The 19072-nt window shown below is 43.9% G+C and overlaps 1 protein-coding gene across 3 annotated transcripts; it reads left to right on the top strand.

The window, feature by feature from the left end:
* The first annotated feature begins 312 nt into the window (after window positions 1-312).
* LOC144372544 (uncharacterized) lies at window positions 313-18832 on the top strand. Of its 3 annotated transcripts, XR_013432523.1 has the most exons (6): window positions 313-1907; window positions 2692-2793; window positions 11195-11266; window positions 12503-12579; window positions 13240-13374; window positions 16729-18832. XR_013432523.1 is itself a non-coding variant. In XM_078035874.1 (5 exons), exons 1-5 carry the CDS (start codon window positions 1887-1889, stop codon window positions 13307-13309), a joined length of 342 nt encoding a protein of 113 aa, XP_077892000.1. In that variant the 5' UTR covers window positions 313-1886; the 3' UTR covers window positions 13310-15065. The 3 variants fall into 3 exon arrangements, 2 of the variants coding, with proteins under 2 accessions (XP_077892000.1, XP_077892001.1); XM_078035874.1 differs by lacking the exon at window positions 16729-18832 and having other exon boundaries at window positions 13240-15065; XM_078035875.1 differs by lacking the exon at window positions 13240-13374 and having other exon boundaries at window positions 329-1907.
* Window positions 18833-19072: the final 240 nt, after the last annotated feature.

Genomic DNA, 19072 nt, shown 5'->3' with positions numbered 1-19072 from the left:
TTTTAAAGGATAGGTTCTTAAGAGAGAATTCCTAGCACAAAGGGCAAGGATATTTTTAAGACTGTTGATCAGAAGAGATAAGGTTTTAATCATTCTTCTTTCAACTGACTGGTCACCAGGAGGCCCGGCATTGTGAGTGGTGAGCCCCTCTGGTATCTGTGATTTTAAATGTCCATGATGGAGTGGAAAGAAAAGCATGTTTTGGATTTGGAGAGATTTGAGTTTAGATCCTGGGTTCCCTGCATACTCCTGTGTAATCTGATGCCAGTTGCTTGTTTGTTTTGTTTTGTTTTATCTTGTGTTTTTTTTTTTTTATTTACTCTGACAAATAGGAATAATGACAGCACCTTTCACAGGGCATTGCTGTAACTGTGCTGTGAGGGCCTGCGCGTGGTTGGGGCGGCAGCCTGTATTTTCCTTCCTTCCTTCTCCTTTCCCACAAGGAGGGGCAAGTTTCCATCCAGAGGAGGATCAGCAGTCTCTTTAGCCCTTTAGTCTCCTTGTATGATCAAATAACTCCTAGGTGCCTAGGAAGAGAAGAGTGAGAGAAAGAAGCCTGGGACAGTCTCTTTGGGCAGACCCTGCAGGGAAAGCAGGAGCTCAGAGGGCACCACTCTGCTGCTGCTGCTGCTGCTGCTGCTGCTGGAACCCCCACCTGCTCCAGAAGGCTTGCCTGGCCTCTCCCTTGGTGTCTTTGGATGTGAAACTTGATTTCACATATAAAATAGGGGTAACTTCTACTTCAGCTCAACTTGGGAGAAGGGAAAGAAGTTGTAATTGTAAGCAAGTAGCACCGGGAATGGTGGTGTACCGGCAGAGTGATGGTGGCAATGTCATTGAGGAAATAAGCAGCAGTGGGGTACCTGTAGTGAGGAGCCAGGACACTGGGCTGTTGACTGCCAAGGGTCACACAGAATAGCACAGGGAGAGGAGGGAGGAGCCTCTGGCCATTGACCAGAGAAGGCTTGAGGGTGTAGGTTGGATTTGAGTTGGGCCTTGGTGGTCGGGAAGGATCTAGGTTGGAACTGAAGGAGAATAAGCAGATTGCAATGCAGAAGAGCTGGTGGGGGCAGAACTCAGTGGGAGCAGAATTTGAGGGTAGGAACATGCCCCTACAACCCATTCTTCTGGCCTCCCTCTGGGCCCTCACCTAGCAACTACCTTTGCTGTTCCTATCACTCTGCAGTGGGGCTATTCCTTGAGCTGTACCATCTTTCTTGGGTGGGAGTTACTTGGGATTGAACTCAGGGGCACTCAACCACTGAGCCACATCTCCAGTCCTATTTTGTATTTTATTTAGAGACAGGGTCTCGCTGAGTTGCTTAACATATTGCTTTTCCTGAGGCTGGATTTGAACAAACAATCCTCCTGACTCAGCCTCTCAAGCCACTGGAATTACAGGCATGCCCTACCATGCCCAGAGGTCTACACCATCTTATAATGAGGGTCATCATTAATATTGTCACAACTGTCAAGCACTTAATGTATTCCACTTGACTGAAATCAACTCATTTATTCCTCTCAACCCTAGGAGGTATGTGTCCTAGCATTCCCATTTTTGGGTAAGAAAACTAAGGCACAAAGAACCTGTTATTCGTGCCAATGAGAGAACTGTGATTCATTCTCAGTTTGGCTCAAGCAGTTGCCCTTTTAATCACTATATCATATTATATCCAGAAATCTAAACGTCTAATCTCTCACATAGAGTTATAACATCACTGTCCCTATTCCTAATGCCCTGTCATCTTCCCCAAAAGGGACCAGTAGGGGAAAGCTAAATCCACCTCCAGCACCTCCTGCAAGATCACCCACCACAGAGCTTTCAAGCAAGAGCCAGCAGAACCCTGCCTGGACCCCCACCCAGCAGCCCAGAGGTCAGCTGCGGAATGGAAGCATGCACATCACCGGTAAGCAGGTGCACACCTAGGGGACTGTGCCAGTAAGGAAGTGATTTCTCCTGGCTCCTGGAGAGAGCTTACATGCTTCCCAGTGAACTGTGGGCTCACACAAATACAGGACAGCCTACAGAGCCTGTGAAATAGGGTTTCTTTCACCACTTTCTGGATAGTTCCAGGGCCTACTCTTAGACTCCTGACTCAGATTAGAGAACCAAAAGAAAACCAGCATTTAAATTCTCTCTTTGTGTGTATGTCTGTCTCTCTCCATGGAGACCAGAGAGACCAGAGTGATTTGGATAAGGGCAAGGAGTGGGTGGAAGGCCCATGAGGTAGGGGGACAATTGGAGCAAAACTATGGAGGTAGGAAGTTAAAGGCACCTGGAGTTGGATGTGACTGCAACACCTCTGCCCCTCTTCTGTGTGCTAGGCTATGGTCAGACATAAGCCCCAGCTCAAAAGACAGGAGTCAGCCCAGGAAAGGGAGACAGGAACACTCCTCTTTTCTCCCCAGGAGCTCACTTCTGCTCCCTTAGGAGCTTCCTTAAGATGTTGGTTGGAGTAGTTTGGTGGGTGATGGGAAATCACTGCTGGTCTCACTCTACTTTCCCTCCTCCCAGCCAAGCAGTAAAACTTGAAATGTGGATGGATGTCTTGGGGGGAATCAACACCTTTGCACAGAGCAGGCAAGCAGAACGCAGTGCATTTGCTTAGAGTGATGTGTGTTCTCCTGGAGCGATCCAGCATGGGGCCTGCCTGTAACCCAACTAAACTTTACCATTTCCCACATGTGCAGATGACTTCGAGTCTAAATTCATGGTCCATTCTGTGGAAGACTTTCCCCCTCTGGATGAATACAAACCATGCCAGAAGATTTACCCCAGAAAGGTCCCCCGAAGTAAGTACTACCTTGACAAGACTTCTGGCTTTTCCTGACACTCCTAAGGTAGGTGCTCAGTGTGCATTGATTGACCAGAAACTGCCTGAAGGGTGACATCATGATTTTACTGTCCTGATGCAAGGATACAGTGTGTTTATACTTAATCAGAACATGTATTTGTCCTTGCACATAAGAGTTCATTTGGAGATTTTGTTTTTATTTTTGTTTTTTGCACAACACCAGGGTTAACTGACATCAGATTTGGATGCCTAAATTTACCACATATCCCTTTCCTCCTGGGACTTTTGGCTAGGGAGCTGAACGCCCGCAGAGAACACTGAAATGGGATACAGGGACTGAACTGGGAAAGAAATAGAATTTCCCCCAATTCAGAATTCTGACAAATCATGCAATGGAAAATATCCTTAGGCCAGTGGTTCTCAACTATGGCTGGCTACCTACTGGAATGACCTAGGAGTTTTTAAAAGTCCTGAACTCCACGCTGCCTCTCATCAAAATAGCCAGGGTAAGACCCAGATGTCACTATTTTTGAAAGCTGCCAGGTGATTCTGGTGTACAGTCTAGGTTGAGACTCAGCCAGGAGAAGGCCTTCTGCTGACTGGACAGTGTGGTCAGGCTCCAAGAGAGGCTTTAACTCAGCTCACCTGTTCAGCCATGAGAAGAGAGGAAGAGACTGAGGCTGAAACAGCAGGGAAGTGAGAGAAAAGCGAGGGTGGGGTACTACCACACTGTCGCTGCTCGCTGGTTAAACTGAGCCAATTCTTGTGTGGTGCTGAGCCAGCTGGACTGGACAACGGGTGGCAGGAGGCAGCAGATTCAACAGGATGGGGTGAGAGTTGGATGTGTGCCTACCCTGTTGCCTAAGTAAGGACCCTGTCCCACTCACCTGAGCACCCTAATGAAAAGTCATCAGAGTCCAAGGCTAGCTTGAGACCAGGAATCGGGGACCAGGTTCAGTGGCCCTGTCCTCTCAGAGGGGCCTTGGTGAGGTCCCTTCTGCAGAGGAGCAGAGGTGCTCAGCCTGCTCTGGTCAGGGCAGAGGGCTCTCAGCACCAGCCTGGACAGAGTTCCCTTTTCTGGCTGTGGGACTGCCTGTCAGAGAGAGGGGCCTTGTGTCCTCTTTTAATCACAGGTAATTACCAGTTTTCTGACTTGAGAGAAAGGGAGTGGATTGTTATAAAGGCGGATGGGGGAGAAATCACATCCCTTTAAAAAGACTGAAGAGGGGCTCGCCTGGCATGCGTGCTGCCCGGGTTTGATTCTTAGCACCACACAAACAAAGATGTTGTGTCCGCCGAAAAAACTAAAAAATAAAAATTGAAATTCATTCTCTCTCTCTCTCTCTCTCTCTCTCTCTCTCTCTCTCTCTCTCTCTCGCTTAAAAAAAAGAAAAAGACTGAAAAGCCAGCAGTTGGAGGAGGCAGGTGCTGCACTGGTCTCACCTCACATTCCTGCTCAGTTCAGCAAATGTGTCCACACTGCCCTTGCACAGCAGGCACCCTGCAGACACCAAAGGCTGCAGAGTAAGAAGCAAGGTCCCCACACCACCCTCCGCCATGCACACTCCTGAAAGATGAGTGAGAAGCTAGCTGCCGTACATGACAACGTCTTAATGACTGGAGTGTTAGGGGCATTAAGGGGAAGGAGTAGAAGGTGTGGTCACAGTGGCCTAGAGAGAGGACACTGTTTACACATGCCCAGGAGAGAGCATGATAGCATGGTGCATTTAGGAGTCCCCCATGGTACTTTAGGCATAAGGTGCCTGATTGAGTAAGGATACACAGGCTGGCATAGGTGACAAGTTGGGGAGTGTCACTCAATAATATCCCTTTGCTCATTTTGTAAAATAAGCATAATAATCTGGTGGGAAAAAAAGGTTTCAGATGAAGACTTAGGGGTTCCCTTTCTTGTTGGGCATGACTTAGGAAGTTGGCAATGGTAGACTTCATACTGCCCATGATGCCTGAGAATTGGAGAGCTATAGTCCTGGGCCCCACTCACCATGCCCAGCAGGGCACAGCTGACAATCTGTGCTCTATGCCCCATTGCAAGAGAAATGTTCGCATCAGTGCCCACCTCAAAAGTAATCCCCTGCTGCTCAGAAAGGAACAGAAAAAAAAATGTCTGCTAAATGAACTGACATCTTACAGACAAGAAAGTGAAATTGCAATTTCAAAAATAAGGTAACTATTTTCAATTGATGTGGCATCAGTGGACATGAAGTACTTCCGGAGATTCTCTCAAAATTAAATGAGCATATTCTTGCCATTCTTGTGAATCACAGGGGAGAACCTTGTTAATGATGTTAGTGTGATCACATTTCTCCGTACAGTTTTCCTCTCCTCGCTATTGAACTGGTTCCCCAAGATATGGGAGTCTTCATGGTCCAGGAGTCAGTGTTGTTTCTGTGAGACACATGGGTTCTCATGCTCAGGTGTGGCAGTGCTCACTCTGTCTCATCCTGCTTGTTTTCTCTCCCCTTTCTTCTAGGACGCATGCATGCTAAAGTACATACATAACAGAGTACACAAATGCCCTAATATTTAGCTTTTCCAATGGCTGTATTTGCTGTCTCTGCTCTGCAATTAATGACTATTCTATTTTCCCATTGGTAAGATGATTTTGTCTAGTTATTTAAATATTTTAGTGATGCATTAGGTTCTTCAATGATTTAAATATAAAACATATGACCTTTGTTAGTCACTCTTCCTTTATTGTAATACAATAACCAAAATAATCGATTAAAGAGAGAAAAGATTATTTGGCTTACAATTTCAGAGGTTTCAGTCCATGGTTGTTGACTGGCCCAGTGCTTTTGGGTTTGTGGTAAGGCAGTATCTTGTGCAGATGGTGGAGCAAAGCTTGGGCCAGCCAGGGATCAAAAGAGAGAACAAGACTAGGGTCCATAGTCCCCTTTAAGGGTACACCCCCATAACCTAAGACTTCCCACTAGATTCTACCCCTTAAAGGTCTCCACCAAACTATAAGAGCACCACAGACTGAGGACCAAGCCTTGAAGACATGGGCCTTTGGGGGACTTTCCAGATCCAACCTATAGCATGACCCATCAATTCCTCTCCTGGATATAGACCCAAAAGAATTTTCAGCTAGTCTTCAAACAAAACACTACACTATGAATGCTGTGCAGAAACATTCATAGCGGCATAATTCACAATCACCAAAATGTGAAAATTACTGATGAATTGATGGACAATGCATGATCATCCTGTAATGAGATATGATTTAGCAATTAATGATGCTTGAAAACATTATGCTAAGTTAAAGAAACCAAATAGAACAATCACAGTTGTAAGATACCATTTATATGAAATGTCAAAAATAGGCAAATCCATAGAGTCAGAAAGTTAGATTAGGCATTCCAGGGACTGAGGGTTGGAAAATGAGGAATGATGGCTAATGGATGTGGAGTTTCCTTTTGAGGTGGTGAAGATGTTTCAAACTCCAGGATACTTTTCATCTTGTAAAACCAAAACTCTACACCCATGGATTAATAACTCCATGTTTCCCTCTCCCCCTGGCTCCTGGCAAGCACCATTCTACTTTCTGTCTCTATGATTTTGAATACTCTAAGTACTTCCTATAAGCAGAACCATACACAATTTGCTTTTTGTTACAGGCTGATTTCACTTAGCATGATGTCCTCAAATTTCATCTATGTAATTTATGTCAGAATGTCCTTCCTTTTTAAGGCAGAATAATGTTCCATTATGTATGTATGTATACATACACACACATACAAACACAAATACCACATTTTATTTATCTATTCACTGGATGATTGGGTTCTGCCACATTTTAGCTATTGAAAATATTTACTGCTATGAACAGAGGTAAACAAATGTCTCCTTAAGACTCTGATTGTCATGGCATACAACTAAACCAGTCAGGGTCACTCCACGTGAATTGGGCTGGCATGAAATAATGACACAGAAATACCTTTTTCTTTGGGTTTTATGATGACTCTTCTGCCCTAGTTCCCACAAAGGAGGCAAGGCTGGCAAGAAAGAGAAAGCGCACACCTCAAACCCAGTTTTATTGGGAAGAATCCATTCAAATGAAGCAAAGGGTCAGGTTTCAGGGGGCTAAATCTAGCTTTGCGACATCTCCCAGGTCAGCAGGTTGACTGACATCTTGGAAGACCACACCTATCTCATGTGCTGTGTGATGATCAAAGGCAGAACAAGTGAAAGAGACACATCTGTGCACAGCCCAGACAGAGCTGCATCATCAGTCCAGTCTGCTTGTGTGTTGAAAATGCTCACAGCTCACACACACAACCCATGGCCGCTTGCCACATCTCTCTACATTCCTATCAATCAAAGCTAGGGGACGCTCAGCTCCTATGTGGCAACTCCCGACACCGGATTTCAAATTCTCTGAGGGTATATATCTTAAAGTAGAATGGCTAGGTTGTATGGTAATTTCTATTTTTAATTGGTTGAGGAACCTCCATACTAGTTCCCATAGCAGCTCCACCATTTTACATTTTCACCAAAAGCACATAAGGGTTCCAGTTTTTCTCCGACCTTATCTACCCTGATTTTTCAGTTTTAAATTTTAATTTCATTTCATAGTAGACAGTCTAGTGAGTGTAAAGTGGTATCTCATTGAAGTCCAACTCCTCTTTGAAAAAAATTATTTTATGTTTAAAGTAAAACTTGGCCACCATTATTTTCAGGAGCCGTGCAACTTCTCTGCTAGGCACTGCAATGACTTTAGCAGTATAGGGTGGATCATGTCACAGAAATTAAAGGATGAGATGTTCCAAAGCTGAGAGAATTCATAGAAAAAGCATACCTCAGGGGGAGAGTAATTATTTCTGCCTTTGTGGTGGGAGGTTGGGCAGGACCCTCTGCCCCAGTGAGCTTTTTTTGTTACTGTCAACCACAGCCCTTCATAAACTGTCTTCCAGCCTCCTACTCCTTCACCACAACTTCTGTCTTTCCTGGGCATTTCTTTATTTCTCTAAATCTGCAAAGGTGCTTTGATGTCTGTAAAATCTGTCCCTTGATCTACTCTTTCCCTGAGCCTTCTCTGCTACTCTTAGAGCCAGCATGTCTCCCTGTCTCACTTCCTCTCCTCCTGTTCTCTATCCTGCTGAGTCCTCCCAGTCCTTCTCCCCTCCCTTCCATGGCAAGAGTTGTTATCAAGGCCACCAGTCGACCTCCCCCTTGCCAAATCCGATACTCAGAGGCATCAGGGTAGTGTACAACCCCATCTTCCAAAGCTCTTCTCCCACTTAAGATTTTCCAACAGCTCTCCTTCTCCTTTCTACTTCCCCTGAACTCTGAGGCTCCTCCATTATTTTTTAATACCAAAAACCTCAGAATCATTTTCAGTTTCTTTCTCTTCTCCCACATTAAACTTAGCAGTAAACTCTAGGGCATCTTCCAGTGAAATGCATCTAGAATCTGATCTCTCTCACCTCTTCTTCCACCACAACCCTGGCCTAAGCATTTCTTTCCCAAATTACCTCAGGAACCTGTTAATAGGTTTCCCTGCTTCCCACTGTAGCACAATTGATGTGTCTAAAGCCCAAGCCCAACCAAGCTGCCCTCTACCCCACAGCCTCCAGTAAATTCTCATCTTGCTCCAAAGCAATGAGAAATTTTTATCATGGTTCATAAGACCTACATGAACTGTCCCTCTCGTCTTGAACCACTCTCCTTCCACCTTAATTGCTCTACCACCACCTCAATTTATAGAACATTCAAAGCACAATTCTGCCTCTGGGTTCTTTGCATCTGCTTTTCCTTAGGTATGAGACATTTTCTCAGATAGCCACAGACTCATTCTCTACTTCCTGTGGATCAAATGGTACCTGTCTATCATCTCAGGCTGCCAAAACAAAATACCATAGACTGGCTGGCTTAACAGACATGTATTTTCTCACAGTCTAGAAGCTGAAAAGATTAGGTGCTGGCTGATTTAGTGTCCTGCTTTGACAGAGGAAACTCTGTCAAAGAGTTTGAGAGCCACCTTCTCACTCTACTGACATGGCAAAGAGGAAGAACCACTTTCTAGTATGAGGACACTTATCCCATCGGGGGACCCACCCACATGACCTCATCTAACCCTGATTACCTCCCAAAAGCACATCTGCCAATACCATCACACTAGTATTGAGATTTCCACATGTGAATTTGAGAAGGGGGGACACAGTTCAGTCCACAGCAGTACCTTATCAGACAATCCTTGACTGATGTAAAATAGTAGGTCTCTCTGGCCCATCACTTTTTATTCTCTTCACACTCTTTTTTAATAGTCTTCAAGGTATTTTATCGCCTGCTGACATGTGATGTGTTTACCTGCCCCTTGTCTGTCTTCCCCCGTGAATGGTAAGACTTGAATGGCAGAGAAGGCACCAATTTTATGCACTAGCCCATCTCCAGCTCTCAGAATGGAGTCAGACATGCACTCAGTAAATACTTGTTGAATAAAATAGCTCACTCATGTATACATTGCTCAACCATTTACAGAATAAAAAAATTGGAAATATCACAAAACTCCAAAAAATTAAAGCAGAGCCACAAGATGGAACACCAGAAAAACATTAAAACAATGTTACCAAATATTTAGCACATTGAGAAAACATCAACACCATCTTGAATGAATAAAATAATACCAAAAAAGTACACAAAAATAAATACGATCTATTTTGTTGTTGTTGTTGTTGTTGTTCTGGGATTAAACCCAGGGATGCTTAACCACTGAGCCGCCACATCCCCAGCCTTTTTTTTTTTTAATTTTGAGACAGGGTCTCTCTGAGTTGCTTAGGGCCTCACTAAATTGCTGTGGCTTTGAACTTGGGATTCTCCTGCCTCAGTCTCCTGAACTACTAGGATTACCATTGTGTGGCTCTGTGTCCTGCTTATAACTTAAATTTTAAAAAATTAAATTAAATTAACTTGTGTGTTGAGGGAGAAAAAGAGAGTTTGATCAATTAGAGGAATAGATTAGAAATACACCAAAATATGAAGTGATTGTCACTCAGTGCTTGTCTGTGTTGTCTAAATTATTTTGGTAAATGAATACTGCTTTTAGTAATCATTGAAACTTTTAGATTGCAAATTTTGGGGAGAAAGAAGAAGATTAGCCTACCCATAGGTCCATGTACCTGTGCAAGAAGGGAGGCATATGGCGTGTAGGGTGACCTCTCTTAGCTTGGGCTTAGTCCAGATGAGATATGCTCAAAGGGATGATGAGTCTTCTGTGCCCACCAGTTCTATGATGGCAGTGACAGTGGGAAAGGAGAGAAAAAACAGATGGAAGGTTTAGATCCAATGGAACCTGTCATTTCCTTCACTTAGAGATTACGAGAAGGCCCTTTGTGGGTCATATGGCTTCATATACAGCTGGAGAAACCAAGGCAGAGTACAGTGGCCTGCCTCTGCTGCCCTGGTCAGGGCTAGTTCAGGTCTCTGTTCCACATCCAGAGTGATCCTTGCGTCTCGGCCCATTGCCTCCTCACTTTCCTGCCATGGTGGACTGAAGTTAGGCAGACCGTTGGCCCTGCACTGATGGTTAGGTCTGCTCTTCACACGAGTCTGCCTTTCCCAAGCCCACCTTCCAGCTCCCAGGAATTGCAATCCAAGGCTGGTAGAAGAATCTCCAGGAGGCCCTGCCTTAATGGCCAGCCAAATTTCTAAATCCTTTCTGGACACTCTCCAAGTCCTACATATTTATCCTCATGTCACTTAGCTACAGAATGGATTTTCTTTTTTCCTAATATGAAAATGTGGCTATGGCTGGAGAAAGATACAAGGCAAGCTTGGTTTGCTCATGAAGAAAAACAAGGCTGAAAGCCAGCTTGGCCCTGGGTCCTGCTCTGTCAGCCCCGGCACAGACATTCCTCTTTCAATCTCATAATGCAGAGAAGTGTGCACCAGGACTGCTGTTCAAATGTTCCTCAGGGCCACAGCTGCATTAGCAGGAAAGCAGAGCCCTCAGTTTGCAGGAGATCGCAGCAAAGGCAGCAGCATTCACTCTGTGGGCTCTGCCAGTGCAGTAGGGGCTGGATGGAGATGGGGAAGAGATGTAAAAGGATTTCTTACTCTGAGCTCCAGTACCAAAAGTTTGAAAACTGTAGTTTGGATGAATATGAAATACCTTTCCATGGGGAATAGCTGGTGTGATAGACAGTTTCTGCAGAATGGCCCCATTTGATGAATTCCAGAAGGTTCTAATGACATTTTATAAGGGGAAATCCCTTCAAAGCCATTTTTAAATCCAAAGCACTCTCTCTAACCCTGTCGATGTCCTGACTACTCACTTCTGGCACCAGTGAAATTTCTCTTTGCACTAAGGCCAGAGTTGTTCTTTCTATTTTATGGAGAACTCACTGATTATCCTTTAACCTCTCTGCTCTTGTTTCCAGGCATCTGTAACAAAACTAGGGAGAGCTGTTTACCTGAGGAAGCCTGTTTTATTACCTAATGGTCTTCAAATGGTGAGATGTTGGCCCCCAGGGACCAGTCAATCATGTCTAGAGTCCGGGTTTGAGTTAACAATTGGGCATGGGCCTGGGGCAGAAGTGTGACTGGCACCTAGTAACAGAGAGACCAGTTCTGCTGTTAAATGCCCTACATCACAGAGGATGGCCTCACCACAAAGAATCATAGAGCCCAAAATGTTAATAAAGCCTGGATTGTGAAACCCAGACCTAGAAGATTTTTCTGTAGTGGACAGGAGTTTCTGAAAATTAAAAATAGTCATTCCCAAGGCTGTCTTCTCATAGAGAATCAGATCAGGGGCTGTCAGTACCTTTTTACTTTTACTCAAACTGTCTCAAAAATCCTAGATTCCCTACATCATTTGCTCCAAAATATATTTATTCTAAACCCAGTGCACTCATTAATTTAAAAAAATGTTTTAATGAAAGTTACAGTGCCCATTTATTAATGTTTTGTTAAGTTTCAGAGACCCTTCTGAGTGATAGTTCATTTTTAAAACTGTACCATACAAAATTGTCCCAATGGTTTATATATGCTCATGGTAGAAAATTCAGAAGTATTTATTCACAGGAATTTTAAAAAATCATAATTCTACTCAAGAAGAAACATTTCCAATTATTAACTGTGTTTTTAGTGAATTTTAAAAATAATCAAGACTGTTCTATTTTAAACAATTTAGTTCCTCCAAATCAAGACTTTTTAAAAAGACAGCTGCTTCATACACCATTATATGATACTGAACCCTAGATTACCTAGAACCTTTGGTTGAACACAGGTTATTATCAGTTTTTCAATATTATAAATAATTCTTGATCATTGATTCTTCATTTCACGCTGTTTTTTAAGTAGCACAGCAACCTGGACTGTCCTGGGGAGTTTGGGACATGGGTCTAACTGATCCTGGCATGGTGACTGGTACACTGTAGATGAGTGTAGTGAAAGGTTGTGGTGAGCCATGAGTCAGGAAGTGCTAACAAGCTTAAAGATGATGGGCCTCACAAGGTGCTGTCCTTGCAGCATGGACATGACGACCCTGTGTCTGTGGTCTGTGGCTTTAAGGGTGGGGCGGAAGCACAGTCCAGGGCCAGGAGCCCAGTGGTCTTAGGTTTCCAGGCTCAGCTTGCCCTGGGTTCCTTTGTGGTGTGAAAGTGCTGGCTGAGCGGGTTTCTTGGTGGAGTGGGCCCAACCTTCCCCAGTCCAATCAATGATGAGATCTTCCTTGTTTCTCTCAGGCCGCACACCTGGTCCCTGGCTCCAGACAGAGGCAGCTGGACAGAGCCCAGATGACATCAAAGGCAGAAATGCTCAGGTAATATAGCCCTCAAGAAGATTCTCCTAGGGAGCACGGAAAGGCTCAACAGCTGGGCAGCCTTCCTCACACTCGTTTTCTTCGTGGAAAGCCATTTTGGCGTGGCTTTGTTTCAAGCCAGAAAGGAACACTTAGAATTCAAGAGCTGAAGCATGGAAGGGGCCCCCAGAATCACTACCAAATGCAGAAGCAAGTTGAGCCACTCAGAACCCCCTTTGGACTCATTCTGCTGTCATCACCCCAGTCCCTGCCCATTCTTCCCTGAGTAGCATAGTTTGAGAAACCTGTGAGAAAAACCCTGTAGCATTTATAAAATCTATTTCAGTGTTCTCTCTCACCTATAGAATACATGGCTCCTTTTGGTACCCTTAGAGCTTTTTCCTCCATCGATATTATAATTGATTTTGGCCAGACTGACTCACAAGCCAAGTCCTTTGGCTATAGGAAATTGACAAGGCCAAGGGGGAGACCACACGGGTGCTTTTGTGCTAAGACAGTCTTGGAAGAAATGCCCTTGCTCGCACCCCATGCAACTTAGAAGTGTCTTCTAACCTGGGCAGAGGTGACATCTCTCACTGTACAAAATGAAGTCTCAGGTTTAAAAGTCCTTTGTTTCTTTGAAAACATGTACAGTCCTACTCTGGCCTCGTCCTGTTTCAGGGTTCTGTGTGACAGACAACAGGCTGGCTTGCTGGTACACCAGGCCATCCCACAGCGGGATGGAATGTGAAGGAAAGTGACCTAAGAAGGAAGGGCCTCGATTCCCAAAAGCCAGGGTAGTCCCTGGGACAGGCGGTAGGTACTTCCTCTGGCAAACAAGCATTTCCCTTCTCTAACCTCAGCTAACCCAGGAATAGCAATATCCATTCTCAGATGATCATAGGTTCAAAACAGGTATACAGCTGTAATTAAAGAAGCATATGCACATAAAAAATAAAGAAGAGAGGAAGAATATGCACAGAATTGTTACTAGGTGGAGGGGATTCTGAGAGGATGATAGGATAAGACACACCAGGAATCTGTCTCCCCACCTGAACAACAATTGCACTGGCAAAACCCATCTGTTGGATTTTGTATGGAACTCTGTGTAGAACTCTGGGGTCCATTGAAGTCTTGTAAGATCCAGGGGATGCTTGGAGAATAAATCAGAATTGATTTTAGGCACTTTCAGCTTGTACCAGTAGCTGCTGAGCATCCCCCCAACCAGCCCCATGGCAGGCAGCTATGCATGTGTTCTTGGAGTAACTTGCACACAGTTTGGGGGAGCCAAGAAGGGCAAAGGGAAAAAAATATCCCCATTCTCCACACATTGGGGATCTGGGCTTTGATTGCCCACTGCTGCTTCCAAAAACGTGGGTGCAGGTAAAGAGGTGGCATCCCCCCTGCACCTCTTCCCACCATTGCAGATCTCTCTCCTTCTGGTTGAAGCAACCCCCAGGAGAATTTTTTTTTCTTCCCTTCATTTTACTGTTTCTACTTTTGGAATCCAAACGTTAAAGACCAAGGTGTTTGAAAGCAACTTCATATGTAGGGGAAATTAGGAAGTAATCACGTATGTTCAAGAGAAAAGACATAGGCTCCAGAAAGACCTGAGAAGACCTTAAATTTACACCTCAAGCTGATTCTTGGCATAGAGATAACATACAAAAAATAAGAAAAATAGAATAGAATAAAATTAAAATGATAATAAATACTTTTAGCAAATTCTGAGGAAGAAAGAGGATCTGCTTTCTAGTGTTATGGCATTGTTTGATTCAGATATCATTCCCAACAACAAAAAAGAAAATCAAAAATTACATAAAGAAGTAGAAAATTGAAGACCATTCAACAACAACAACAACAAAAGTATCTTTGAAAAAAGGTTGATGGCAGATCTATTAGACAAAGAGTTTAAAACAGCAGTCTTAAAAATGTTCATGCTGGGCATGGTGGCACGTACCTGTAATCCCAACAATTTGGGGGGCTAAGATGAAAGGATAGCAAGTTCGAAGCCAGCCTCAGCAACTTAGTGATGCTCTAGCAGCTTAGTGAGAACCTGTCTCAAAAAAAAAAAATTAAAAAAGTTTTAGGGATGTAGCTCAGTGGTAAAACGCCCCTAGATTCAATCCCCCCTACAGAAAGTAAGTAAATAAATAAATAAATGGCAACTGGCTTTTTTAAAAATAGTAGATGGACACAATACCTTTATTTTATTTTTATATGGTGCTGAGTATCGAACCCAGGGCCTCACACATACTAGGCAAGTGCCCTACCCTGAACTCCAGCCCCAGCCCAAAAGGCAACTGTCTTAAAGTTGCTCAAAAATGTAAAGGAAGATGTGGATAAATTCAAGCAAATGATGTATGAACAAAATGTAAATATCAGTAAAGAGAAAGAAAACAGAAATTCTAATGTTGAAAAAATACAACTGAAATGAAAAATTCACTAGAGAAAATAAAAGGCAGACTTAAGGCAGCAGAAAAACAGAATCAGTGAACTAGAAGAAAGGAGAGTCAAAATTATTAAGTCTGAAGACCAGAAGGAAAAAACATTAAAAGTGAACAGAGCCTGTCAGAGCTATGGGACACCATCAGGTGTTTTCAGGGAGACAAGAGGGGCACAGAAAGAATGTTTGAAGAAACATCACAAATTTGATTAGAGGCATGAATAAAAACATTCAAAAAGCTCACTAAACTCCAAGAAGATAAACATAAAGAGACTAACATCAAGGCACTCTGTAACAAAACTTCTGAAGAACGAGTATCTCAAAAGCAACAAGAGAATCGATTTGTCACATACCAGCTATCCTCAGGAAGGTTATTGGCAGATTTCTCATCAGAACTTTGGAGAGGACAAGTAAGCTAATATATTGAAAGTATTAAAAAGAAAAAAAAACCTGTCAACCTAGAATCCTATATTTGGCAAAACTGTCCTTTAGAAATGAGGAAGAAATTAAGACATTCACATATAACAAAAGCTGAGGGAGTCTGTTCTCCCTCACCTGCCTCATGTCTCTGGCTTTCAGGAATCTCATGCCTTTCGTCTCGGATCACCTTCCTGCACATTCCATGCAGCCCTGCAAAATGGTCCAGTGTAGACATTGCCCATAGAAGATGATCACTGCTTTTTACTTTATTCCTAGTTTACTTCTATAATTTCTACAAGGAATGTATTGCTCTTGTGATCAGCAAAATATAATCATCATCATAACTATAGTCTCATATATTTATATGGCTCTTTACAGTTTTTAGTTGGTTTGTACATGTTATCTCATTTGATCCTTTAAATCACTCTGTGATCAAACTGGGAAGAAACTTTTAATGCCATTTTATTTTTCAGTACTGGGGATTAAACCCAAGGACTCATATAGGCTAAGCAAGTGCCTGACCACTGAGCTACACTCCCAGCGCCAATGTCATTTACACAAAAGAGAAAACTAGGCTCCAGAGGCTATTAGGTTTGTCGAAGGTTACATGCCCAGACCTTCTGACCTTCCTCTGGTGCTCCTAACACTATATATCACTGAGAAGAGCCTTCCTCACCATCAACGGGGCAAGGCTAGGTGGGACATTATGCAGTATCTGGTCTCCAGTCTCATGACAGGCACAAACCTAAATCACCCCAGACTGATGCCTTTTGTCTCTGCCCATGACAGTCCAGTCAAGGATGGATTAAAAGTCTCATTGGAAATCCCACTGAGATCTCTGGAGATCATCTTCAATCATTTTCACTGCAGTGAGACACAAAGCATCGCCCAGAGAAACCAGTGGGCTCTAGCCAGCACACAGTGCCCGGGGAGTACTCTCTCCTTCATGGATGCTGGGCCGGAAGTCTGAGGGTCTGACTTCCTTTCCCAATTTTCCCTTGCCCTGACCTGGCATCTCCAGCATGTTCTTGGCTTTTCATGAACTTCCTGTACAGTCAACTGCTGGTTCTTGGTCTCTTCTAAATGTTCATAAGTCAGAATTTTAGGTTGCCACACATCAACTTCATGCCCCATCTCGTTTGCCACCATGACCCCTTGGGTTAAAAAAACCTCTCCTTACACATGATGGGACCATCTTCCCAGCCTTGGTGGTACTGTGTGAATGAGGAAAAGCTGTGTTTACCACCCTTGGGCGCAGTGAGTTTTCTAACCCCACCTGGTAATCTTCTGTCATGTTTCCGCAGTTATCTCTAAAGACACTCCTGTGAGAAGATGGATGAAGCCAAGACCAGGGGTTCCATGTCACAGGATGAACATGTCAGGCCCCACCATACTCAAGCTGAATTCAGTCGACATACAGGCTCTGAAAGGAGCACTTATTTATTGTAAATACGTGGTTTGCATGGGCTTTAAAGCAACATTTTAGTCCACTTTGAGTTATTTCAGTAATATTTTTAAAGACAACCACTATTTCTCCATTACTTAAAATGTATCTTGGCATTTGTCTGTACAGACAGAGCCCTGCCCCACTCCATTATGTCTATCCTGTGACTGTAAATATGCTTGCAGCTGGCCCTTCCTAGATTCTTAACCATTTTTAGAGCGTCCTTAGTTTGTAGGTGGTCCCAAAGTCCTAAGCAGTCACAAAAGCTTCTTATTGGCATGACTTTATATTCTCATTGCACCAACTGCAAAATCAAACCAAATAATGCCTTATAAACTATGCATCTCAGAGGAAGTAGTGTGTGCCCATACCCGGACAGTGCTGCGCAGCCTCTGGGGAGTGAGATGTCACGTCTCACTTCCATTTTGCAGTACAGGGATGTCTTTTTGCTGCTTAATGTAAATATACTGCAGTGTAAAGGCAGGAGTGGGCTCAGCCCCTCCAGTGCCTTCTACAGGGCCCTTGAATTATCAGTTGAATTATCCTACAAGTAGCCAATGCTCTTACTGTTTACAGTGCTCCTAGTGCCCATGTCTCCGTCACTTCCCTCCTGCCCCTCTAAGTTCCCAGCTCCATCCTGGTAGTCCAGGTGAAGTCACCTTTATGAGATTTTGGTATTTATTTTTTCTTTTAGGAAAAAAACATATGCTGGTTCTGATTATCATGAACTGCTAATCCTATCCCAGAAGTCTCCCAATCTCCCAAAGAGGTTGCAAAGATTTCCATGGAAAATATGAGAAATGTGTAAAACAAAATGTCTGAAGAAATATATGTCTCAACTATCTAGCCACAGCCCACCCTGAGAATCTGGAAACCAACCATAGGCCACACTCAGCCCCCTTCCCAGCTGAGGGAAGATGTCACAGGCCCACAGCTTCCCCTTCGCCTGTAATGAGCACCTGGGGGCAGGTGCACATTCATCTCCCTGATTATGCAGAGTCCAGCTGGGCTGGAGATGTCCCTTACCTTTTCCTTGAGCCAGCAAGGGCATGGAAGTGGACAGGGAATGCTGATATGGATAAAGGAGAGAGATTAGGAGGAAACAGACTTGAGATCCCTGAGGAAATCAAAGAGGGAGAAGAGGAGGATAGCAGAAAAGTTTGCTTTGGAACAACCCACTCATGTCCTCAAACCTTGAGGATGCGGGACAGTGAGCAACATTGAGCCGGGATTGCCCAAGGTGACTGCAGACCCCTCACTGTGGTCTGGAGCCGATCAAGCTGGTGTGCTGCATCAGTGTGTGCTTTCTTATTCCAGATGGGAGAAGAGAAACTGAGTCAGCATCAAGTATGCATCTCTGGGGCACGACACAGGCCAAATCGTAATAGCTAAAATCAGTGGGAAAGAAGCTTTCGCAGGCCTTTTGCATTATTGATTTATTATATTGGTTCTGGAAGTTTTCCAAGAAGTCCAGGATTTCATGTGGGGGACAGTATCCACTCTGCCTTCCTTCTGGTTGCATAAAATATTTACAAGAGCTTTAATTTGAATAATGGAGAATGCCCTAGACACTGGCAGTTCCACTTTGGAGTGGACTGCCGGCCCTGGTGAGGCATTCAGAAGTTCTGCTGGGATAGAAAATTTATAATAAAACCATTCAAGAACAGAGGGAAGGTAGGAGCAGAAACCAAAAAATGGCAAATAGGTAGCAACCTCAGGAATCCGGCATCACGTGTGTCCTCCAGACCTGTCACTGAACGTGCACCCTCCAAGCTCAGGCAGTGTACAGGCTGAGCCCCTTAACCATGGACTCATCAGAGAGGCATTCCTGCCACCTCCCACATCCTCACTGACCCTGTTGTCTGTAACTCTCCCCCTGTTTCACCTGTATTTTATATTTATTGATGCCTTCCTCTGCAGATTCATTTCTTTGTACCTAATAAACTAACTTTAATAAGTGGAAATGCTTCTGAGGTCATTTCCTGTTAAAAACCCATCTATGGTCACCAGTACTGATCTAAGCCAATTTTTTAATGGTATCATATTTATGAGATACTGTGTGATATTTTGATATGTACGATGTATAATGATCAAATTTGAGTACCAAGGCCAAACATTTTGGGGAGGGGGCACCAGGGATTGAACTCAGGAGCAGTCAACCACTGAGCCACATCCCCAGTCCTATTTTATATTTTATTTAGAGA

Source organism: Ictidomys tridecemlineatus, unplaced genomic scaffold (assembly GCF_052094955.1).
Source record: "Ictidomys tridecemlineatus isolate mIctTri1 unplaced genomic scaffold, mIctTri1.hap1 Scaffold_1227, whole genome shotgun sequence".
Classification (NCBI taxonomy): domain Eukaryota; kingdom Metazoa; phylum Chordata; class Mammalia; order Rodentia; family Sciuridae; genus Ictidomys; species Ictidomys tridecemlineatus.
Note: the sequence above shows the minus strand (reverse complement) of the source record. Positions and strands in the feature narration are given on the sequence as shown.